Source organism: Nyctereutes procyonoides, unplaced genomic scaffold (genome assembly GCF_905146905.1).
Source record: "Nyctereutes procyonoides isolate TBG_1078 unplaced genomic scaffold, NYPRO_anot_genome, whole genome shotgun sequence".
NCBI lineage: Eukaryota > Metazoa > Chordata > Mammalia > Carnivora > Canidae > Nyctereutes > Nyctereutes procyonoides.
In genome coordinates this window covers 29,307,644-29,331,193 of record NW_026575140.1, presented here as the reverse complement: position 1 = coordinate 29,331,193, position 23,550 = coordinate 29,307,644, and the positions used below count along the sequence as shown (strand labels likewise).

The window sequence follows — 23,550 nt, the reverse complement described above, 5'->3', positions numbered from 1 at the left end:
GCCATTTGCAAAGATGTGGATAGAACTAGAGAGTATTATACTAAGCAAAGTAAGTCAGAGAAAAACAATTATATGATTTCACTCATATGTAGGATTTAAGAAACAAAACAGAGGATCATAGGGGAAGGGAGGGAAAAATAAAACAGGACAAAATCAGAGAGGGAGACAAACCAACTATAGGAAACAAACTGAGGGTTGCGGATGGAGTAACTGGATGATGGGCATGAAGGAAGGCACGTGATGGAATGAGCACTGGGTGTGATATGCAACTGATGAACCACTGAACTCTACCTCTGAAAGTGATAATACACTATATGTTAATGAACTGAATTTAAATTAAAAAAAAAAAAAGCCTCCTCCTGACCCCAACAGCCAGCATATAAATCTGAGCCAGGACAGGGGAGAACTGTGATTACCTGCAAACCTCACACACACACACACACACACACACACACACATTGGCATTTTATGCCAAAGGCCACTCAAGGACTGAATTCACAGACTTCTAGTGCCCAGATAAGGGGGCAGGCACAGCTGCACCATGCGTGTCTACTATGAGATTGTGTCCCAAATTGGGGATTTATCCCAGGTACTGGGAACAGTGACTACCATGGCAGCGGGCATTCAGGACGGGGAGCCATCCTCACAGTCTGCAGGACACAGAGGACTGGGGGAGGTCTGGGTCTAGGGGAAACTGAGAAGTGACAGCAAGGTAGATTTCAGGGCTCACTACACAGAAAAACTCTGCCAAAACTCAGCTGTTTGGCCTGGAATCAGGGAGATCTCACTGGGGGTGCTTGGGTGGCTCAATCAGTAAGTGACTCTTGATTTCAGCTCAGGTCACGATCTCAGGGTAGGGAGATCAAGCTGCACGTCAGGCTCTGTACAGGGCATGGAGCCTGCTTGGGATTCTCTCTCCCTTTCCCTCTGCCCTCCCCCCCAAAACGGATGAAAGAAAAAAAAGAGAAAAAGAAAGAAAAGAAAAGAAAAGAAAAGAAAAGAAAAGAAAAGAAAAGAAAAGAAAAGAAAAGAAAAAGAAGGGATCCCTGGGTGGCGCAGCAGTTTAGTGCCTGCCTTTGGCCCAGGGCGTGATCCTGGAGACCCGGGATCTAATCCCACGTCGGGCTCCCGGTGCATGGAGCCTGCTTCTCCCTCCTCCTATGTCTCTGCCTCTCTCTCTCTCTCTGTGACTATCATAAATAAATAAAAATTAAAAAAAAACACACACAAAAAAAAAGAAAAGAAAAGAAAGAAAAAGAAAGAAAGAAAAGAAAAGAGAAAAGAAAAGAAAAGGTATCCTGGTGCCTATAGTGTTTGAGGGAAGCTGTGGCATCAGAGCTAACTAAAGCAGAAATGTCTGCCAGAGAAGACGAGCCTTACTGGGAACCTGCCTGCAGCCCTTGGTAACCCCCAGAGTCTGTGTTTTTAAAAAGGCACATTTCAGCCTTCTTGCTTCAAGAGAAGGCAAGGACACTGAAGTCCTTGGGGTCCCAGATGTCAAGTGACCTCTGGTGTCTACTTAGAGGGAAGAGAGCTGATCTCCTAACATTGAGATTATAATAAGAAGCTGACTTCCAGCTGTCTTTTCCCTCTTCTTGGCAGGGAGAGGAAGGACTCGCATGGGGCTGGTTCTGAGATGCTCCTGTCACCAGCTGCTGGGAGAAAATCATAAGTTCAGGTGGCCCATGCAGAAATAAGATGATGGAACATCTCATCCTGTCCTGATACGTTTGTAAGGACCATTACCACAAATGACACGATATGTTACAATTCATGTGTCCACTGAGAAAAGTAAATCCTATGAAAAACAAACAACCTCACCTTGTGGAACCCCCCACCACCCAGTTTGTAACTGGTCTCCCCCTAATTGTGCTACTGGGCCCTGTGTCTGGCCGGAGAAGCCAATGTTGCCAGCCTCCTTGACACTGCAGTCCCCACTTCTTGCTCCCTTTTCTACACTTAAACTGGAAACATCGAGTACCCGAGCCTCCCAAAACGTGCCTCTTTCCAGGGTCCCCCTGAAAACCATATCAATCGCTCCCGATTCAGGCACCATAGGGGCTGCCGGTGACGGGAACATCACTTTGGCAAATTACAGTGTCGTGCATGGTCCTCACCACCCAGGATTCGCCATTTAAAAAATGACAACAAAATTGTAGATTTGCTGTCCTTGGACTCCGCATCCATTCCAGGAATTGTGGGAAGGAAGAAAATGAAACCTGCTTGGCCACGAACACACAGATAAACAGCGGGTACCGGAGATATTTTTGAATCTAACATTTAACTGCTCATAGGTTTTTTAAGTATCGACAACGTGTTGGCTGGCTTAAAAATAGAGGCTTAAATTTATTTTCCCAGGCCCAACTGGCTGCCTGGGTCACGCCTGCCTACAAACCCAGAGCAGCAGTTAGCAGCTCAGAGCCCAGCGCCGCTGCCTGCACCGTGGGTGGAGATTTGAGATGCCCCCGTTTCTATATTTAATCCCAGCTGACGGAGTGTGGGTGCCAGCCTCCTATATTAAGAAAACAATAGTAAGTTCATCCTATTTTAACTAGCCCACCCCTCAGCAATGGCAACGGGTTATTCTGAGAGCTGGCTGAGTGACAGGCTCCTAAGACAGTCTGGCATCTCCCTCCCATGTTCCAAAAGTACCTGTGGGCACCTCAGTGAGCCAGGACCAAGGGCAGGGAATATTAGATGAGGTGGTTAAGACGGATTATTTCTGGCAATTATTTTTTTTTTAAGATTTTTAATTTATTTATTCATGAGAGACACAGGGAGAGAGGCAGAGACACAGGGAGAGGGAGAAGTAGGCTCCATGCAGGGAGCCCGATGTGGGACTCGATCCCGGGTCCCCAGGATCACGCCCTGGGCCAAAGGCAGACGCTCAACCGCTGAGCCACCCAGGCGTCCCTATTTCTGGCAATTAATACACAGCGTAGTAAAGATGATGGGTTTTTAATGTCAAAATACCAAAAATGGGAACTCTGGCAGAGGCCTCAGGCACAGCTGGACGGTGGCTCCCACATGCCCGGGAGCATCACAGATCCAGGGAGCCGGGGAAGGGGCTGGCTGGCCATGTTTTCCCCTTACATTCTGTGCCGAGTCACAACCGAACATGCTTACTGTTCTTTGAGAATCAATGCAGGGAAAGTAGGGCAGGCAGATTCCTGTCCCAACTGCCAGGGAGATTAGGGATCAGATGGCAGTGCTCGGCTAAGCCCCCTACACTGCCCCACTCTGGGTAGGGCAGGCTGAAGTGTGGGTACATGCAGGGCCAGGTCGGGTCTCGGGAGGCCGAGCCATGCCAGTGGGTGTCAGCTTCCTCAAAGGAAAGACTCAAGCCAGGGTGAAGGGTAATATTTAAGAATTCCATGCTCAGGATACTGAACAGGAAAGACATTGTTAGGGGACATCCGTGCCCCTAATGATGCACTAAATAGGAAGCAAAAGCTAATTAATCTGGCACCAAAGACAAAAGATCCCAGTACATCCAAAGAGAAGGACGTTCTGCTGCTGTACAGCTGACCGGGTTTCTCGAGAAAAACAGTCTGCATTTCTGCACGAAGAAGGGCTGCTGGCCAGCCACACATGGAGGCCACTGAGGGGGTGGTGGGCAGGAGGAAACCAGATCCCAGGACAGACAGCAGCAGGGCTGTCAGACCAGTGGGTGGACCCCATGGCCAGCCCACGAGGGCAGGAGCAGCCGCTGCTCACAGCACCTGGGGCTTCAGGGCTGTAACCAGACCCTGCCTGCGGCCCTGCATTCAGAGCCATCTAGGTGGACATGAAGTCACTCTCTGGGGCTTCAGCCGCAGAGAATGACATTTTTAAAACTACTGGTTCTTAGAAAGTGAGAAGTGGGAGGAACGCTCAGCTGCATGATGAAGAGATGGGGGCCCGAACCAGCATGTGCTTGCTCACCTCAGGACCCCACTCCTCCAGTTCCTCAAAGGCAGAAACGTGCCTCACTCACCTCTTTTCTCCCTCTCCCCAAACCAAGGGCTGGGCACACTGTCTCCCAGGCAGGCGGGGGCCCCAGTGAGATGAGGCCCTAAAACTGGAAATGAGCATCTGTGCCTTATTCTGTGTTTTGCAATGAAATCAATTCCTCCCACAGGTGCAAACCACTACTAATTCCCGACCGCCCTGCGGAAACCAAGCAGACAGGAGCATCTGGGTGGGAGGCCTCCTCTCTGCCCGGGTACCACCCGCCTCAGCCCATCGTTTCCTCCTCCTGCCTTCTCCTTCAGGTCCCAGCTAAGCTATGCAGTCCCCCAGGCCTAGGAACTCTGATAGCCACACATGAGCCCTCAGGTGCTGGATGTTCATGTGGCATGTAAGAGGTCTGTCCCCTGATGTCTCAGGTGGGTGGTGTCTCAGTGGTGCTCTGTAGCATACCTGGGGCTCACAGCCCTCTGCATGCTCCTCCGGGGTGGGGTGGGGGCAACACTGCTGCTATGCTGTGGCCCTCCTCCCCGCCTAGAGGTCCCTGCACTTTTTCCACGCCTGTGTGGAAAAAGTGCAGCCCTGTGTGTCTGCTCTGCTCCAGGCCCTGCCTTCAGGGCTGGGGATGCAGCAGTGAGTACATGGGACCAAGTCCCCACCCTGTGAGCCCGCATGCTGGGTGGGGTGGTGAGTCAACATGCAAGTGTCTATGAGGTGTGCTTGCTTCCCCAGAACCAGCAGCTTGGGGAAGGGTCTTACACGAGGTGTTCAGGAAGAGCCACCCCTTCTCCAGAGACCCGCAGAGGAAGGGGAGCAGCTGTGTGGCTGTCTGAGTGGTGGGAATCCGGCAGAGGGAAGAGGGAGCAGCAGGGACCCAGTGAGATAAGACGGCGTGCAAAATAAGGAGGATTGGGGCGGCACAGGGGAAGGCTACCCTGGAAGGCCTCGTAAGGACAAAAGTGGCGCAAATTAAAGGATCTGACTTTGGGGTGCCTGGGGGGGCATCAGTCACTTAAGCATCTGACTCTTGATTTTGCTCAGGTCATGACTTCAGGGTTGTGGGATCCAGGCTTGTGTTGGGCTCTGCGTGGGGCCTGGAGCCTGCTTGGGATTCTCTCCCCCATTCTTCCTTAAAAAAAAAAGAAAGACCTGGCTTCTACTGAGAGTCAGACAAGCAAGGTAAAGCTCAAAGGACTGGCTGATGGATAGGTGCAGAATCCAGGAGAGCCAGCCGAGTGACAGGAGATCACAGATCACGGGAATTCTGGCTAGACAACCAAGGGGGTGGCCTGGCCGCCACTACAGGGGGACGGCTGGAAGAACAGGGTCTGGGGAGCCTGTGAGCCATCCCAGGGGAGGTCCTGAGGACTCAGCTGGAGTGCAGGGAAGAGGTCTGGCTAGAGCTATAAAGCTGGGAGCTGGATGAGCGCTGAGGGAGGGAGCTCAGGATGCACACCTGAGGCCTGAGGCCCCAAGGCCACGGTGCAGGGAGGGGAGGGAAGGGGCCCAGGGTGGGAGGCTAAGGTGGGGGGGGGCTGGATGAACTATGAGCGCCAAGACCTGCTCTTGGGCTGTGGCAACGGCAGGCCAGAGGGCTCCTTCACAGGAGGGAAGTGCTGGGAGCAGATTCCAGGGAGGATGAGGAGACAGCCTGGAGGGATGGAGGGCAGATAGCACACCAAGGCTCCAAGCTGAAACGGGGAGTAGAGGCCTGGGGGGCGAGGAGTAGAGGCCTGGGGGGCATAGGAGGGCGCAGAGACCTCTCTGCCAGGAAAGAGAGGATTGGCCTCCAGCCAGCCTGAGGACACCAAGGATGCTGTGACAAGTGGAACCCTAGTGACTCCCATTGACAAAGGTTCTTTGACAGTCACGATCCCATTATTCTTTTTCCAAAGCAAGCTGACTGCAGAGCTGGGAGCCCTGTCAGGTCAGCAAGGTCACCCTGGAAATCAGGGGCCCCACCACAGCCAGCATGTCCCACCAGACCTCAGAGTGCATTAGAGCTAGGGGGAGGGGTCCCCACACATAAACTGATTTGTAGACTCATAGTAGCACAGGACAGATAATGTTCCACCCTGGCCCCTTATTTTCTGGAAAGGCAATGTTCACTCCTGGAGCCAATTGATGCTCATGCTCCCCATGCTGAGTGTCCAGTCACCCCTGATGTGACCTGGGGCAGGGGTGCAGCCAAGGCTGACACTGACCAGGCCCCTGGCCTCAGTTAAGGGTCAGTGACCACTCCACACTCCAACCAAGTGCAGGGCAGGGTCAGACAGACAGGTGTGGGTTCCCTTGCAGGGATGTGGCCGCTGCAGGGTGCTGTAAAGCACAGGCCTGTCCTATGAGTGCCCACCACCCGGGGCTCAATCAGGCAGCTGGATCTAAGGCCACTGGAGCCCCATACCCAGTCTGATTTACTGCCTGTGGTGCTAACAGAGAAAAACTGCTAACAGATTAGAACACAGCTACCCGGCAGCATCAACACAAACCACCTTTCCAAATGACTTCTTTCATCCATTCAATGGACACTCATCAAGTTCTGTCTATGCATAAGGTTCTCTGCCAACTGGTGGGGAAGAGAGGAAGTCAGGACGAGAAAGCTCACCATCTCCAGGAAATGAACACCAGAGAACATCTCCACCATCTTAAGCGGCAGAAAAGCTGAAAGGCGTAAGAGGAATGATAATGTGCTATGATGCATCAGGACCAAGGGGAGGGTGCTGCTCCCCAGGGAGGGAGGGACTCCCAGAGCACCAGGGAGGAGACAGGATGCGGGCTGGACATGCAGAATGGGTGCAGGTGGGAAGAGCAGGATTAATAAAGATACAAGAGGCAGAAAAGCAAGAGACACATTTAGGGAAAGAGGGTTTGAAGGGTTGTAAAGGGAGCCCGGAGCCACGAGGCTGGACTGCATCCTGTAGGCAGCAGGGAGGCCCGTGGTCTAAGACCCTCTGGTGCTGCAGGCAGAGCTATGCCTGCCAACGCTGTGTGCTGCCTGGGGCAGGTCAGGGAGGGGACATGGAGGCATGGGGCCCCAGGACTCGGCAATCGGGGGAGGGCCCTATCGGCTCAACGTTCACAGGTCCTGTGGCTGTGAGCTGGGGCCTGGTGGGGCTGGTGCAGAGATGTGGGGGGGGGGGGGACAATGGGCCTGGGGTCCCAGGGCTGGAGCGCAAAGCCAGGCTGGCGCTGGCCCCACTCTTCCTCCTTCCTGTGGGTGGATTTGCTGCTCTTTTTCCAATTCCGGCACTCAGTTATTTTTAATTTTTCTTTTTAGGTAACATAAGCTCCAAGTGACCCACTCTTTTCTGAGAACATCTTTAGCCAAACCCAATTTTGAGAGGAAACACTCCTTTTTGTTATTTGTAGTTCTAGATAATTTAGAAGCCTAGGCTTGAGTTTCTCTTTGACCAGAGCTTATTTAGAAGACTGTGTCTTAATGTCCAGGTGGTTACATTCTTGTTATGGAAGCTCAGGCTTCATGGGTCCCACACTGGGGAACCCACAATTAAAATGAGCTTTGTGGGGACGCCTGGAGGCTCAGTCATTTAAGCGTCTGCCTTCAGCTCAGGTCATGATCCCAGGGTCCTGGGATCAAGTCCCGCATTGGGCTCCCTGCTCAGGGAGGAGCCTGCTTCTCCCTCTCCCTGCCACTTCCCCTGCTTGTTCTGTCAAATAAATAATATCATCAAAAAAATTTTTTTTGGAAAAGAATAAATAAAATTAGTTTTGTGGTCACGGTACAGGATATTCTACAAATGCCCCACTGGATGTGAGAAAAAAGCATGTGTTTTTCGTGTTCTCTCTGCATGTGTAATAAAACTAGCCAACTAAGTACAAATTATAGTTGACTCTTGGAACACAGTGAGGTTAGGGGTGCTGACCCCCTCATACAGTCAAACACCTGCCTGTGACTTTTTTTTAAAAGATTTTATTTATTTATTTATTAATGAGAGACAGAGGAGAGAGGCACAGACATAGGCAGAGGGAGAAGCAGGCTCCCCGAAGGAGCCCGATGCGGGTCTCGATCCCAGATCCTGGGATCAGGCCCCAAGCCAAAGGCAGATACTCAACCACTGAGCCACCCAGGCATCCCCCTGCCTATGACTTTTGACGTCCCCCAAAACCTAACAACCAATAGCCTACTGCTGAGCAGATGCCTCACCCACAACAGAACCGTAGATTAACACATACTGTGCACGTGATGTGTATCATATGGGGTGTTCTTATAATAAAGTCAGCTAAGGGAAAGGAAATTATATGAAAATCATAAGGAGGAGAAAATACACACATAGGATTGTCCTGTCTTTGCTGAAAAAAATCCACGCACAGGTGGCCCCTTGCAGTTCAAACTGGTGTTGTTCAAAGGCCCACCGCTTCTAACAACCACCAATCTTTATTGTTTCCTATGTGCTAGTTGCCTTCCTTGTATTATCTCATCTAATCCCCCCACCACAGAACCCCCATGCAGAAAGGAAGACTGTACGGTCCCCCCGGGGGGGTTACATTAGGATGGCCGCACGATTCCAGGGGGTGTCATTCACTCCACAGAAGTTATGAGAAGAATGGCCAAGTGGAGAAAGCTCAGATCCACGGGGCCACTGCCCCAGTGAAGATGCCAGAGGCCACATAAATGGGATATAAAAAAATCTACCAGTGGCCACTTGGATAAGGTCACAGAGACCATGGGGCTCTGGGTGAGGCTCGGCAAAAAAAGACAGAAGAGGGAGGAGGTCCGGGACAGACTTGGGGGAGCAAGGACACCCAGGAGATAGGGGAATCCGAGATTCAGGAGGCCCTCCTGGAAGTCCTTGATGACCATGTGGGGGGAGCAGCCTGGGAAGCGAGTGAGCATGCAGATGCCTACATTCACTGCAGGCTTCTTGGGGTCTGTGTCTGCACCCAGCCTCTCGGTGCCAGCATGGATTTGTTGTGTGGGAGCACAAACCCAGGAGGGAAGTTATGGGGGTTGCAGGTGTTCAATGCTCCTGAGAGGTTGGAGGAATGGGGCAACAGGACACAGTCGCTGGGTATGTTGAGACAAAAGCACTCTTGCTGGGAGTTTATGAGAGCCCTGAATTAGGAGAACCCCCCCCAGGGCACTCGTGACTCAAAATGCAGGCTCCCAGGCTGGGGCCCAGACCTGTTCACCATCCCTTCCCAAAGAAGGCCCAGGAGTCTGTTTTTAACAGGCACCAAGATGACTCCTAAAGAACAGACAAGTTTAGGAAACTGAGTCAGCGCCAATTCATGGTCAGGGCCCTGCCTTGATTCTCATCTTGGAGCAGAGGTGGTTTTTGCTCAGAACCAGATGCAATCATTAACACTGAGCTCTGCCACAGACAAAGCCACGTCTATTCTTCCTCTGACACTAACGATCTGGGACAAGCACTGGAGAGGTAACCAGAATCACCCAGGTCAGCCCCTAGGACAAGGGCCCCACAGGTCTAACTCTGCCAGGAGCTCTGACAGGTGTGCCCTGCACAGGGGAGGCCAGAGGGTCAGGGGACCATCCAGAACAGAGCGGCTGCTGCCCCTGACACCCTTCCTTGACTGAGAGTCTGTAAACTTCCTTCCTCTCCTGGCTTTTGGGGTCTTCCACAGTAATTAAGAGAATAACACTACCTGTAAGAACAAGGTTCTCCCTCATCCAGCTTTTAAATAGTTAGCACAAAATGGGGCGCTGGTTGCTCACTTAAGGACACCTGGGAAGACAACCAGAAAGATTTCTTAGTTGAGAATAGTGTTCCAAGGCAGGATGCACACTCTGGGCTCTGGACCTGAGCACGGTTCACTATTCCATCTGTGTCCTCTTTCCCAGGGCCACATATTCACAGCAGTTGTTGGTAACCCAGGCCGACCTGTCCATCAGAATCACCGGAGCTGCGATACTGCACCGCCCTATGGCATCTGGTCCACCTGGTGGGGCCTGGACATCTGCATTTTTTAGTGCCCTGGAGATCCCAGGAGGCAGCAAGGAAGAGACCACAATCTACAACCTCTCAGGAACACTGTAGGATGAACTGGCCAACAGGGCAGACACCCAGAAGTGAGCGAGAAGTGGGTCCAAGGCCCAAGTGGAGGGGTGACTCAAGGGAAGAGGAGGAACAGAGAGCACCAGAGGAAGGTTCCCTGAGGCAGAGGAGGCCTCAGAAAGCTGGCTGTGCTAAGACTGCCTGGCAGGGACAGGGCCGGAGCTGCAGGAACCCAGGTCAGGGACATGCAGCAGGGACTCACCTCAGGAGCAGTGGCTCCCCAGCATGGTCCCCACACCTATGGACCCTTGGGATGCTCACAATCCCCGGGGATGAGGCCCAGCCATCCAGATCAGTGGCTCCGAGGGAGAGTTTGTTAGTACAGCTTCGGTGGGGGGGTGACATCACAAACCAAAGGAGTGCAGAAGCTGCAGACCACCCGATGTAATGGTATTTGGGAAGGCAACCAGCAGGAAGACAGTGGATGGGCCCTGGGAAGAGGCTAGCATGATGAGTGAGGGTCAGGTAAGAGGGCCAGAGAGTGGAGGGGTGGAGGGAGAGAATCTAGACTCCCCGAGTTTCTGAACAGGAAGGGGATGCACCAATGCCTCTGAGCCCTGGGGAGAGGATGCCTTGCCCAGCCAGGAAATGCTTTACACATGCCAAGTTCAGAAAAACGACTATTCAGCCCCCCAACAGAGACTGCCCCACACCCCGCCATTAGTTCTCCCTTTGTTCTATAGCAACTCCAGAGTTTGACTGATGCGTCTGGCCAGCTAGACCTAGAGATGTGAGCAGTGGGCATAGTTTCCTGGGAGCCCCCCCCACCTCCTGGGGTGGAAAACTGGTGCCACCATGTGCCCCCGCCCAAAGAAATGGTAGCACCCCAGGGATGGCAGAGGGAGCTGGGGTCACCAACACCAATGAGCTTCCAAATAGGCCCTGGACCTCTTATGACTGCATCACCCCACAGGATACAACCATCATCTGTCTCATGGAAGCCACTGTTGGGGCCTTGGGCACAGCCGCTGAGGCTTTAATCTGGCCAATATACACTTTGCCCAGGAAGCCACTGGAGGACGTGTTCCACCTAAACTAGTGAAGAGGAAAATCAACAATCTGTGAACCAGAGCATCCAACTGAGGAGAGCTGTGCAGAGCAGGTGCAAGGAACGAGCAGTCCAACTTGAAGTGGGCGGAGGATGGCTCTCTCCAGGGAACACATACTGAGCGGCTACCTGGCAGGCAAAACTATACTCTGAAGCATTTTACAGAGTCCTGGAGGCTGGATGTTGGGAGTGGGTGGGAGATAGAGACGACACTATGATAACAAAGCTGCAGAGTGACACAGTCATAGTGCCTGCCTGGCTCAGCGCTGCGTGGCACTCCCACAGGCCGAGTCTCAGGCTGACCCACCAAAAGACCCTGGGAGATAAGCCATGTACCAGAACAGAAGCATGGCAAGGGCAGATGCCCTGGGGCAGTGAGTGGGGGGGGGGGCAGCTGCGTTTCATCAAAAGCCACTTTGGGCCACTTCCACAGTATATCTTGGTTTAAAATAATTAAACATTGGGATACCTGGGTGGCTTAGCGGATGAGCATCTCCCTTTAGCTCAGGGCATGATTCCAGGGTCCTGGGATTGAGTCTCGCATTGGGAGCTTGCTTCTCCCTCTGCCTATGTCTCTGCCTCTCTCTCTCTCATGAATAAATAAATAAAATCTCTAAAAAAGTAAAAATTAAAAAAAAACACACTTTTTAAAAGTGCCAAAGAAACATTCAAGGCCACCAAAAGTTCAGAAGTGAAGAATCCATGTTGGAGACACCTCTGGCCTGCTCTGAGCAGGATATCGGACTACCCGTCAGGGGAAGCCCATAGCCGTTGTTGCAGTGGGGTTGGCGGTGAGCAGCAGTACCCCCCCCTCCCAACAGCATAAATAGAACAAGGACTTTAGAAAGATAAATCCAACCAACAGACACAGAAGTAGTCCTGCGCCTTTTCACCAAATTACTCAAAGCGGTGTTTCACGATATAGATAAAATTCAACCCAAAACGCACCTGGGAGAACAAACAAGCCTAAAAAAAAAAAAGTAGTTTTTCTATTTCAGGCAAGTGTTCTCTTATCACTCCCATCAGTCAGTCACTTTCTGTGCTGCTACTTTACTGAATTCCTGCATGACCTGCATTCTCTCTATGGCGGGACCTCTTGGCTGTCTGGGTATTACTGTGTTGCCTGCGAACACACACCTTGGTTACCCCCTCTCTTCCTGCGCCTCTGAATTTCCCTCTGGTTTAACAGTAGTGGCTCAAATCCCCAAAGCAACACTAATGTGCAGTGAGAGAACAGTCCCTTGCCCTAGTCCTGACCTTGGGGACAGTCCTCAGAGCTCCCCCTTTGGAGGAAGATGCTCACTCTAGGGCTCAGATACCTCTTTTTTTTTTTTTTAATTTTTATTTATTTATGATAGTCACAGAGAGAGAGAGAGAGAGGCAGAGACATAGGCAGAGGAAGAAGCAGGCTCCATGCACCGGGAGCCCGATGTGGGATTCGATCCCGGGTCTCCAGGATCGCGCCCTGGGCCAAAGGCAGGCGCCAAACCGCTGCGCCACCCAGGGATCCCTCAGATACCTCTTTTATCATGTTGGGGAAGCACCATCGATTCCTATTCTTACTGTTTTTATCAAGGATGGGTGGGTGGGTGAGGTCCTCACTGCGGCATGAACCTCAACACCCCAGATACCTGCCAAGTCCTCACTCAAGGGACACAACCAATAGCGGGGAGGGATGGGGATGGGGAGGCCAGAGGAGGAAGGAACCTGCATGGCTTCACTCAGGACTAAGGCTGATGCTTGTACTGTGGTTCTGAAATCAACAGCACGGCCATACAGACAGCCCCCTTCCCAGCACACTGGATGAACCCCCAAGTCCTCTTGCTTGCTCCCTGCTGTTCTGACTCCCCTCAGTGAATCACTGGATGTCCTGCCCACTCACCCAGGACAGGACAAGAGATCTAGCATCTGACCACACCCCTGCATTCCATCTGGGACCTCTGACCCTTCCCATACGCCTCTCACCAGGTTAGCATGGCCAATGTCCACATCACGTGTTGTTAAGTGGTAGGACAGGGCCTGGTCTGCAAGATCAAGACTGTCCAGAGTGTGAAAGTCACAAAAATGGGATGCGGAAATAGTTTTTCAAAGACACATATGCAGTATGGAATTACAGAATAAAAGCCAAATCAGCATCCTTCTCCACTCACGGCATTGATTGGCATCAACTCAATTACAGATTAGAGAAGACTTTGACTGAAATGAGTTTAGATGCCACTCATTGACAGCATTTTCTCTGCAGGAAAACACCATAAAATCACAGTTCTTGCGTGGGTGTCTTCAGCACCGTGTTTATTTTGTTCACTGGCTCTTGGTGAGTTAGTAGATGCTGTTCAGAGATGATAATGTTTGGTAAAAATATTAGGCGTGTTTTTTAACTTGTGTTCAGAAAACCCCTACTAAAATAGCCATTAAATGCTGTGAAACCATCGTAAACACTCCATTAAATGCACTCCTTAAAGAAATGTGCCTGTAGCTCAGGCTCCATAGATGAACATGCCATGCCATCAGATTCTAGATTTCCAACAACTCCCTTACTCACACCCTCCAGCAGGTGAGGATAGAAGACTTGTCAACAAGGAGATGGCAAATGGTGGAGATGCCACCCCTCCAGAACTTCTAACATGTGGACAGGATTAAATTCTAGCACAGAGTTCCACAAATTTCAGGCAGAAAATAGCTCAGTGAGGCTGAAGGACAATTCTGAGCAGTTATGGGGCCTGGGCTCTGGATGCGGGGCTCAGGAGAGGGGCTGCCCCTCACTTTCAGGAGGCAGGCAAGGACTGGTGAAGAAGAGATGAGCAAACTTATGAGGCCATGGCTGTCCTCGGGGTACAGAGACACTCTGATGGCCACTGCATGCCTGGGCCTGGGGCCACATTGTTTGTAAAGAAGCAGAGCTTCCCATGGGTAGGCTCTAAGTGAAGCAGATCTAAGGGCACTGCAGCCAGCTTTAGTTGAAAGAGGAGAATAATCATGAAATTTAAAAAAATAATAAAATTAAAACACCAAAGAGAATTCCCTTAAAAAATAAAAAGAAACAAACTTTAAAAATGCATCTCACATCAGGACCCACTCTGATTCTGATAGGCCCAGGGCCCATTATCCCATACTTCTTGACCTGAAAGTAATCTATGCCTCTCGTTCATGGAACAAGCCTCTGGAAAATACCTCTTTGATGCTGCGTGAGGCCCTGGAGCCAATACAAATAATAAGATCAAGCCCTATTCCCGAGGCCTCCCCTCGTAGAAATACTAAGGTAACCTGGTATATAGAGTGGTACCTTCTGAACTGGGTTTTGAAGGATGAATAGGAGTTTTCTGAGAGTAATAGAAAAGACAGCTTGGCACTCCTGGCAACTGGAGATGAGTGTAAATGAACGGCACTGTGCCCATGCCTGTAGGCTTATTGTGTTCCCTAAATCACAAAAAATAATTACACTCCATTAAGGTCAAGTGTCCCTCTATGAACCTGGAGCTTAGTTCCCTATGTCCCACCATATTTCCTGAGCCAGGAACTAAAAGGCCTGCATGGTTTAAGGTGGAATCTGACCAAAGGAAGAAATAAATGAGAACATCAGAGGCAAAAATATGCTTAAGGAGCCCCTCTTTGTTGGGGAGGTAACAGTTACTCCTGGTGACATCACTCTTCCTCGAAAAGCCCTGCCCCAGGCCACAGCCACTACACACCACGTGGTTCTATGCTCCCAGACTTGCGTGTGACCCTCCGTCAGGACAGTCATCCATCTGACTTTCATTCCCAATTTTAAAAAACAGGCGCCGACTATATTTCAGTAATTTATTATACAGCCTCTTAAAAGTTTAAACTTAGACTTCATTAAACACAAGAGCCAAAACTGGGTCAGAGAGCAGCCTGGCTGCAGGGTGCCAGCAGGAGCAAGTGGACAAACAGCCGCAGACTTACCTCCATGCACAAAGCCATGCAGGGTGCAGTCAGAAGGCCCCACCAGGTGGATCAAGCTGGACTGGCTGTAGCTGACCGTGTTGGGCTCTGGAATTGCAAAGGAGAGAGATTAGGGTGTGGGAGGGGTCGATGCCCAAGGTGGAGCGCTGTGACACACTGACTGCCCTGACGTCTGCACAGCCACCTGGGGCATCCCACTGCCAGCATTGCAGGTGTGATTTCTCTAAGGAACCCGTGGTCTGAGCGCTCAGGTCAGTAATGTTCATCAGCCACACTGTTATCAGTTCATGATGTCACTCTTGTGGCACCCTGTAAGGCCTGCAGACAGCCAGTGAACACCTCGTGGCTACTTACTTGCTCCCAGGGCTGCGGTGACCCTGTGTCTAGATAGTCAGCCCTCTGACTTTCACTCCCAATTTCATAAATAACAGCAGACAGTATTTCAGAAACTTAGCATGCAACCCTGAGAGAGTGTACATTTACACTTCACTGAACATGGTGGTAGGTGGAGACACCACAGACACAGCCTCCCTGGATGGCTCCCAGGGACTCCTGCCAGCCCCTTGGGCTCGGCCCCGGCCCTGGAAGCCTCAGCTCCCAGAGGCATGCCAGCTCTTCCCTCCCATTCACCGCCCTAGCTCGCCAGATCCCTGGGGGCATCCCTCCCTCCATGCTGCTGCCAAATATCTAGAAGAGGCTACACTTAGAAACACATGAAATAAAACCCCAGAAGACAGATGTGACACTTTGACACCATCTGTTCTAATAGGTGCATGTGTCCACCAGAGAGCCTCAAGGATGCTGGTGTGACTGTGACTGACAGCTGACAGGAAGCCAACAGATGGACGCCCACGAAGTTTAGGAGGGACAATTGTTCAAGCCTAAATAACCTCTGATGCCTCCAGTTGTAGACGAGAAGGCACCCACTTCAGAGGAGGCCGAGGAGGACAGCGGGCAAGGAAGACCCTCTGGAGAACGGATGGGCTGAGGACCCCCCGACCCTGTCACCCAGAGAGCAGGCCCCCTGTGAGCACATCAGGCCTGAGAACACGTGAGTGTGTTCGCCCTTGTCTCCTGTCCCACCTCCATGTGGTGCTGCTGCAGGGGTCCCACTGCTTGGTCACCAGCCACTGGCCCACCAGAGGTACCGCATCTAAACCCAAAAGGAGACCATGGAATCCAAGGTACCGCCCCCTGAGGTTAGGCAGTGGCTGGACAGGGTTCCGGGGAAGTGACCCACATGTGCAAGGGAACAAAATGGGACCTGGTGGTCAGCAGGCAGGGCCAGGTAGCCCCTCCTCCTCACCTGCTCCACACACAGCTAGACTACCCTCCTCCTCTACAGGCTGCCTTCCTGCCAAAGGGGCGTGAGCAGAAGTGCCACCTGCTGTTTTCAGGCCCAGCCCATCCAAACCCCCGCTGTGTGAGCCCCTGTGCTCTTTCCCCTTCTGAGGTAACCCAGAAAGCTGCCAGAGGCAGGGCTACAAAACGCAGTCCACCCTATTTGCAGGACACCCCCTGATTTGGAACACCCGGTTTGGACTTTATGAGAAATAAACCTCTACTAAGTTAGGCACTAGGACTTTAGGGTTTAGCAGCTACAGAGGCCACCACAGATGGCACTGATTAACACAGTGCCATGTGTGTGAACCTCAACCTCATGACAATGTCCAGAACCTGAGCAAGGTCTCCAGGGCAGCAACGGGAGAGGTCATAAACACACACAAAATTCTGTGTTTCCAGCCGAGGAGACAGAGGCAGAGAGATTAACCCTCATGGGGCAGAGGTGGGATTCAGACCTGGGCAGTCCAACTCCAGACAACGTGCCCCTCACCACCCTGCCTCTGCCTCCTTACGCTTCGCTCCCTCCCCAGAACAAATGCTGATGGGCTCAGGATGATGGGGCCTGGTCAGGTCCTGGGAGACCCCAGATGGACATCGAGCACTCTCAGGGGCGGCCGGGCAGGGGCTGACCACAGGGAGGCAGAGCGTGGGCCCAGCCCAGCAACTGGAGCCGGGCTTCTTTGTCACAAACCCGACAGCCCTCAAATGGCTCCAGGTGGCCAAACAGTCCCTACACAGTCAAAGCTGGACATTTGACAGCCATGGATCATACAGTTCAAGGTAATTATATTTTCTCTTTTCAGATGCAGAAAACAATAAAAAAAAGCTTGGTTTTAAAGAACTCCCAGACTCTCTGAAAGGACACCTGAAGGATGAGGTCAGTCCGGCGAGGGAGTTGCTAGGCAACGGCCTGGAGAAATCGGGTTCTGGTGTCAATGGTGACAGAGAGCCACAGATCATGTGGGGGTAGCGGAGTCCTTTCACAGGAAGGGGCTCATGGGTTAGAAAGACCCCCAGTACTGAGCTCATGCTCTGTTCTTCCTGCTGAGTGCCTGTCCTGCTTGCACAGGCACATCCACCAGGCCCAGCCCATCCCAAGCCACACGGGAGGCCATCCTGCCCTTCCCGGGGAACTGGGAGCCTGGCCTGCCAGGGGAAGGCCAGCTGTAGCAGGAGGCTGAGGTCAGAAATAAAACCACATTCAAAAACACCAAGGAACGAGCATGTGACTTCCTTAAGAAGCATTTAAAAGCCAGTCCCTAAGCCAATTATCTGAGAAAGATGCATTTTTACTGGAACATAGGAAAATAAAAAAGAAAAGCTTATAAAATTCTATCAAGAAATCTTGAGATTCAGAATGTCACCTTTGAGTAGCAGTGTTGGAGAATAACAGATTCTGAGAAACGTCATGCATCAGATTCACAAACAGGAGGGCAAACAGCAAATAGCCCCAAGCATGAAGGGACTTGGGCTGGAACCGTGGGCATTATATTAGTTTCCCAGACCGTCAAAGGAGGAAACAAGGACTAAGCTTAGGTTTTCAAAGCCCCAGACTCGGCCCTCAGCCTGGCTTTCACAAGAGCACTGGCTAGAAATAACCCAGAGAGGAGCGCCCAAGCAGCCCCCAACGTGCTGCTCAGACTTCCTCCTGGCCCGTCCTTGCTGCTGCTGGGCTGACACGGTCTCTTCCTGCCTGTCTAATGAGAACAATAGTCACTGGATTTGGGGCCCACCTGGATAACACAGAAGGACCTCATCTCGAGATCCTAACCTGATTACGCTACAAACACTCTTTTCTAAATAAGGGTCCAGAATTTCAGCATGGACATGTCTTCTGCAGTGTAGGATGGGGGGCTGCCCCTCCAGCTTCTCTGTCCCAGAATATACCCTCAGCACCCAGTTTGTACTTTTTCAAAGACATTTCCACACCCTCATATCACTTTGCAGTCCTCCGTGTCTTTGCCTGACCAGCATGCTTGCTTACCCCCCAAAAGCAGGGCCTGGGTCTGGCATTTCTGCTGCCCTCAGCAGGGGCCCGAGGGCCTGGGTAGACCCTCAGTCTCAGGAGTGACCCCAGACCTGTCTTGTGGGTTACTGTGCTATAAACAGATTGTTGATTCCAGTAACATACTTCTTAGGAATACCAAGAAGTAATTTATCATTTTGGTATTTACTGAAAACCAGATGTGAAAACACCGAAGACACCACCCCACGCACAGGCCACCAGCCTTAACCTGCCCACAGGGAAGGCAGGTTAAGGCTGGAAAGTGAGAAAGATAAGATGGAGACACGCAGAGTCTTGTGCAAACCAAACAGGCCCTGCCCGAGGGCACCCTGCGCACAGGAGCTGAATAGCAGGACTCGAAACCCAGAAGGTCCTGTCCTAATGCACACACGTGATGCATTGTTGCCAGGGCCCCTGCAGGCAGGGGAGCAGAAACTGTCCAGCCCATGCCCTAGAGTTCCCTATAGCCCTGGTTAGCAGGAGCCAGGGCACAGCTTGGAGGGGGAGAGCCCAGGGCACATCGGGATGCAACACCGAGCAAGGAAGGGATTACTCGGGACGAGTCCATAGCTGTCTGGGACCAAATCCAGAACCCAAACACTACTTGTGTCCAGGGTCACCCTATGGAACCCCATACAGAACACACAGCACATTCTGGAGAGTCCTTTCCACATGGACACAATGTGGTCATTGTGGGTATAGGGGAGACACACATTACAGGGAAACCCACGACCCAAGGGCTCACCATATCCTGATGGGAACAGAAGCCCCAGAGACCCTGCCTTGACCTGTCTGAGTGCCAGGGGAGCTGTCTGTTAAGGACGCAGGGAGGAAAGTCCCATCTGGGGGGAAACCATCCCTGGCCGTTCAGGTTGTGGCACACTTTGCTAGAGCCAGCCACCTGGATGTGCAGGCAAGAGAATGAGGGGCCAGAGGACATGGCCTGAGAGGAAGCCAGCATGCCCGTGGAACTTTCTCACCCTCACAGCCAGGGAGTCAGTCTACCTTTTTTCCATGGTGACATCTAAGTGGCAGGCTGATAAGGAACAACACGGGAAAAGCAGCTACCGTTTGCCTGTTTTTGTTGTTGTTGTTGTTGTTGTTGTTGTTGTTGTTTTTATGAGCTGAAAATGTCATAAAAAAATGTGCTCCTGGGCAGCCCGGGTGACTCAGCAGTGTAGCGCCGACTTCGGCCCAGGACCTGATCCTGGAGTCCCGGGATCGAGTCCCACGTCGAGCTCCCTGCATGGAGCCTGCTTCTCCCTCTACCTGGGTCTCTGCCTCTCTCTGTGTGTCTCTTGTAAATAAATTAAAAAAAAAAAAAATTGTGCTCCTGAGCCACCCTGGGGGAGGCTACACACAGGTGTGCTTCTCTCTGCCCTGGCAGTGGGGCCTCTGTCTCTGCACTCTACGGGCCTGTAGGGCCCCCTGAGGTGTCCTGTCCCTCACTGCTGACTGCAGTACTGAGAAGGGGTCTGCAAGGTGCAGGGACAGGAGACACGGCCCCCAGGAACCCAGAGGGCCTGGTCACTCTAAGTGGAGAAGATTTGTGAGCCTGCCGCATTCGGCACTTACTGACCGAGGTTAGCCCCCCATCCTGCACCCCAGCTCTCACCTGGGTTCAGGACGGGCTGGACGATGTCCCCATTCCTCCACTTGGTCTCCATGCGCTCCAGCTTCTGGGCCTCGTACCGCTTTCGGCCCTCCTCCTCCTGCTCCTGTCGGGAGTACTGTGGGGAGGCACGGCAGGGGTGTGTGTGGGGGTGTCAGGCCAGCAGCAATGAGCCTGGCCTTCCTCCCCGCACCCTCCTCGGCCAGGCGTGGCTTGCCTCCCAGGCTCAAGGCCTCCTTGTGTGGCCTCCATTTATGTAATTGGAGCCATCTAGTCCTTTCCTGATAATATATATTTAATAGAAAAAATAAAAACACAGAGAAGGCAAAAATCTCACGTATCGAGAGATAACCCAAGTCAAATGTTTATGTTCTGCCTCCTAGAATGGTTCCCATACCCACGAATGTGTAAGAGTTCTCCCTGGCCATGTGTGAAGTTCTGGGGTACCAATGTTTCCACCTCCCACTGCAACCGTGAACTTCTCAGCCTAACACAACTTAGGTGATGGACCTGGTACCGAGAGCATTAAGCCTGCATCTGGTCCTTCACCGTTAAAACAACATCACGTTAACAGTCTCAGTCATACTTTACACTTGCCCCTTCCTTCCTTCCTAGGATTTATCCCCAGCCACGGAACTACAGGATCCCGGGGGGCCCTGCCAAGGTGAGGACAAAGCAGTTGCCTGCATGCCCCCCACACCATCACTCTGCTGGGCTCCCAGCTGGTCCTACAGGTTGCACACTTGTGGGAACGCAAACCAAAGCTGAGAGAGTCCAGTGGAGCTCTCCTAATGGATGGCACGGGTTTGGACCCAAGAAGTTAAGAATAAACGTGAATATAAAACCTGACACAAAAACTGGGGTATCTCTGGGCACAGCAGGAGATGCCGGGTTTCTCAAATGTGACAGCAAGGGCCTGTCCTCTGCCCAGCGTAGGGCACACATGCCCTCCCTGGGGGACCCCTCGGAAAAGCCCCAGGCCAGGTCCACGGGCCCTCATTAGATGGCTGGCTTCCCTAGCAGTCCTCTCCCTTCCTGCTGACCACAGCCCAGCCCCCTAGCGCCCCCCACACCCCCGCTGCCCCCGCCCACAGCCCAGCTCTCCTCCTCTGGGTTAGCTCTGACATCTGCCCCTTTATTCACTCAGCCAGCATTTCTGGCTGGGCCCATGGAGAAGCTACTGAGCTCAGGGCCCCTCTCCGCCCCCCTCGGAAGCCTCTCTGACTGAGGCAAATTCATTTCAGAAGGCAATTTTAGATCTTCTTTCAAAAGCCAGTTTTAAACATCTTGATTTTCCTGCTCATGGCTCTGCTCCAAATCACACAGGGTCTGAACACCACTCTGCAGCTTAATTACCATTATCTGAGGCTTGAGAACCTGTCTCCCAAGGAGACTGAGAAAGGGACTGAGTGGCCTGTTCAAAAGAAACAAACCATGAGTGTTTAAGCTGCAGTGGATAATTTAACCTTTTCCTTCGTAAATAAACTGCTGCCTCCCGTCCCACCGCCCAGAGTAAAGACCGTACAAGCAGAGTCTGTGCTGTGCCTACCCAGTAAAATTCACAGCTCAACTCAAGGGTCCTTAAGAAATGCCTTTTAAGGGCAGCTTGGGTGGCTCAGCGGCTTAGTGCCACCTTCAGCCCAGGACATGATCCTGGAGACTCGGGATCAAGTCCTGTGTCGAGCTCCCTGCGTGGAGCCTGCTTCTCCCTCTGCCTCTCATGAATAAATAAATAAAATCTTTTTTAAAAATGCTTTTTAAAGAGATTATTTAAGAAAAAGCCTAATAGGACAGCCTGGGTGGCTCAGCGGCTTAGTGCAGCCTTCGGCCTAGGGCGTGATCCTGGAAACCCAGGATTGAGTCCCACATCAGGCTCCCCACAGGGAGCCTGCTTCTCCCTCTGCCTGTGTCTCTGTCTCTCTCTCTCTCTCTCTGTGTCTCTCATGAATAAATAAATAAAATCTTAAAAAAAAGAAAAAAAAAGAGCCTAATAAATCCTGGCCACGTGCAACACACCACTCCAGCCTGTGCAGACATGTAGGGCACGTGGCAGGGCCCCGGCCAGACATGAGCCACGAAGACAGAGGAAACACAACCTCCTCAAAACTGTCCTGCCGGCTTTAAATCTGAGATAGGGGCATCTGGGTGGTTCTGTGGTTGAGCATCTGCCTCAGGTTGTGATCCCAGGGTCCTGGGATTGAGTTCTGCATCAGGCTCCCCACAGGGAGCTTTTCCCTCTGCCTCTCTCTCTCTCTGTGTCTGTGTCTCTCATGAATAAATAAAAATTGTTTAAAATAATAAAATCTTTAAATCTGGGGATAGAATCACTAGAACATCCCAACGATAGGCTAGTACCCCATTCTCATCCCCAAGGGCTTGTTGTCAAGCCCAGCTGATGTGAAGAAGCCAGCTCAGCCCACATGTCCAACAGTCTGGGCAAGACTCTGAACTCAAGCTCGTATTCAGACACGGGAAAGAAAAAACCAACACCAGCATGTCTACTCTGATGGCCACCCAGGCCCCCTGTCCCCTGCTCTGGTCACCACAGGGGTCCTTCTCCTGTCAGAGGGATTCTGAGTACTGAGGTCCCTGTTCCGTGGAGAAGAGGGTGGAGCGGACACTGAATAACACCGCACAGGATCAATACCCAGGCTTCTTCCAGGGAGATGCACGTGTGCAGTAATCTCTGTCCACGTGTGTGTGACGTCGACATGTGTATATGTAAGATATGTGATGTACGTGTCTGTGGTACATATACACACGTGAGAGATGTGTAATACACACACTTAGGCAGAGAAATATGTGTATTCTCAAATAAGTGACAGCAATCTGTAAAGGCTGGAGGGAGGATTCTGGTGGGTATTAGAAAGCCTTGAGGCCATGCTACCAGTGAGATGAGCACAAATGTCAGAGAGACACTGAGCTTTCCAGGATCCAACAGGACACAGCAGATCTATATTTCAAATCAACTGAAGGCTTCTATGTGGGCCTCACGTTGCGGGGGGGGGGGGGGGGGGGGGGGCAGCTCCCATAAACATTAGCATCGGCTGCAGCTAGGAACTACATGGCTTCTCCCATCTGGAGCCCTCTGTTTCTGCCTCTACAAGGGCAGAGTTGGTATTTACGTCTTATCAAACCCGGCTGAACAAAGGGGATGGGAAACTCTGGGCCCCTCTGGGATATGGAGGTGAGTGCTCCCTGGGGAGGAGGGCTGCCCCGGCCCTGTGGGGGGACAGGAACCGGCACACTGCTGCCCCTGCCCCACTGGCTGGAGACCCAAAGCTTTCAGCCCCCGGTCCCAAGGAACCAAAGGAAGCAGAGCTCACGGGCTCAGCCCCAGAATCTTCCTGCAGTATCAACCCCGTAACATGCATCATGAGGTGCTGAAACCAGAGAATGGCCAGCCACAGACCTCTAAATTCTGTGGCATCTGAAAATGAAATCAGTTAAATAATTACATTGTATTTACACACGATGCAGCTAATTGAACACCGAGTACTTAGTGGGAAAGATGAAAGAAGGAGTGGGTGGGTACACTCATCATTTCTAAGGAAAAAAGTCACTCCAGACTCACTCCTGCTTCTTGGGTCTTAAGGCCCCCGATCAGTGCTGCAGAGAGGAGGGAGACAGGGAA

At 51.9% G+C, this 23,550-nt stretch overlaps 1 protein-coding gene across 3 annotated transcripts in view; it reads right to left on the bottom strand.

Annotated features, from left to right (window-relative positions):
• Window positions 1-23,550, bottom strand: part of ACOT7 (acyl-CoA thioesterase 7) — a 102,288-nt gene that overhangs the window by 32,283 nt on the left and 46,455 nt on the right. For all 3 annotated transcript variants that reach the window (XM_055306381.1, XM_055306382.1, XM_055306380.1), the window contains 2 exons: window positions 19,920-20,034; window positions 14,956-15,042 (listed from right to left, as the gene is read on the bottom strand). In XM_055306381.1, coding sequence (XP_055162356.1) covers window positions 14,956-15,042; window positions 19,920-20,034 — 202 coding nt within the window. The remainder of the gene's footprint in view (window positions 1-14,955; window positions 15,043-19,919; window positions 20,035-23,550) is intronic.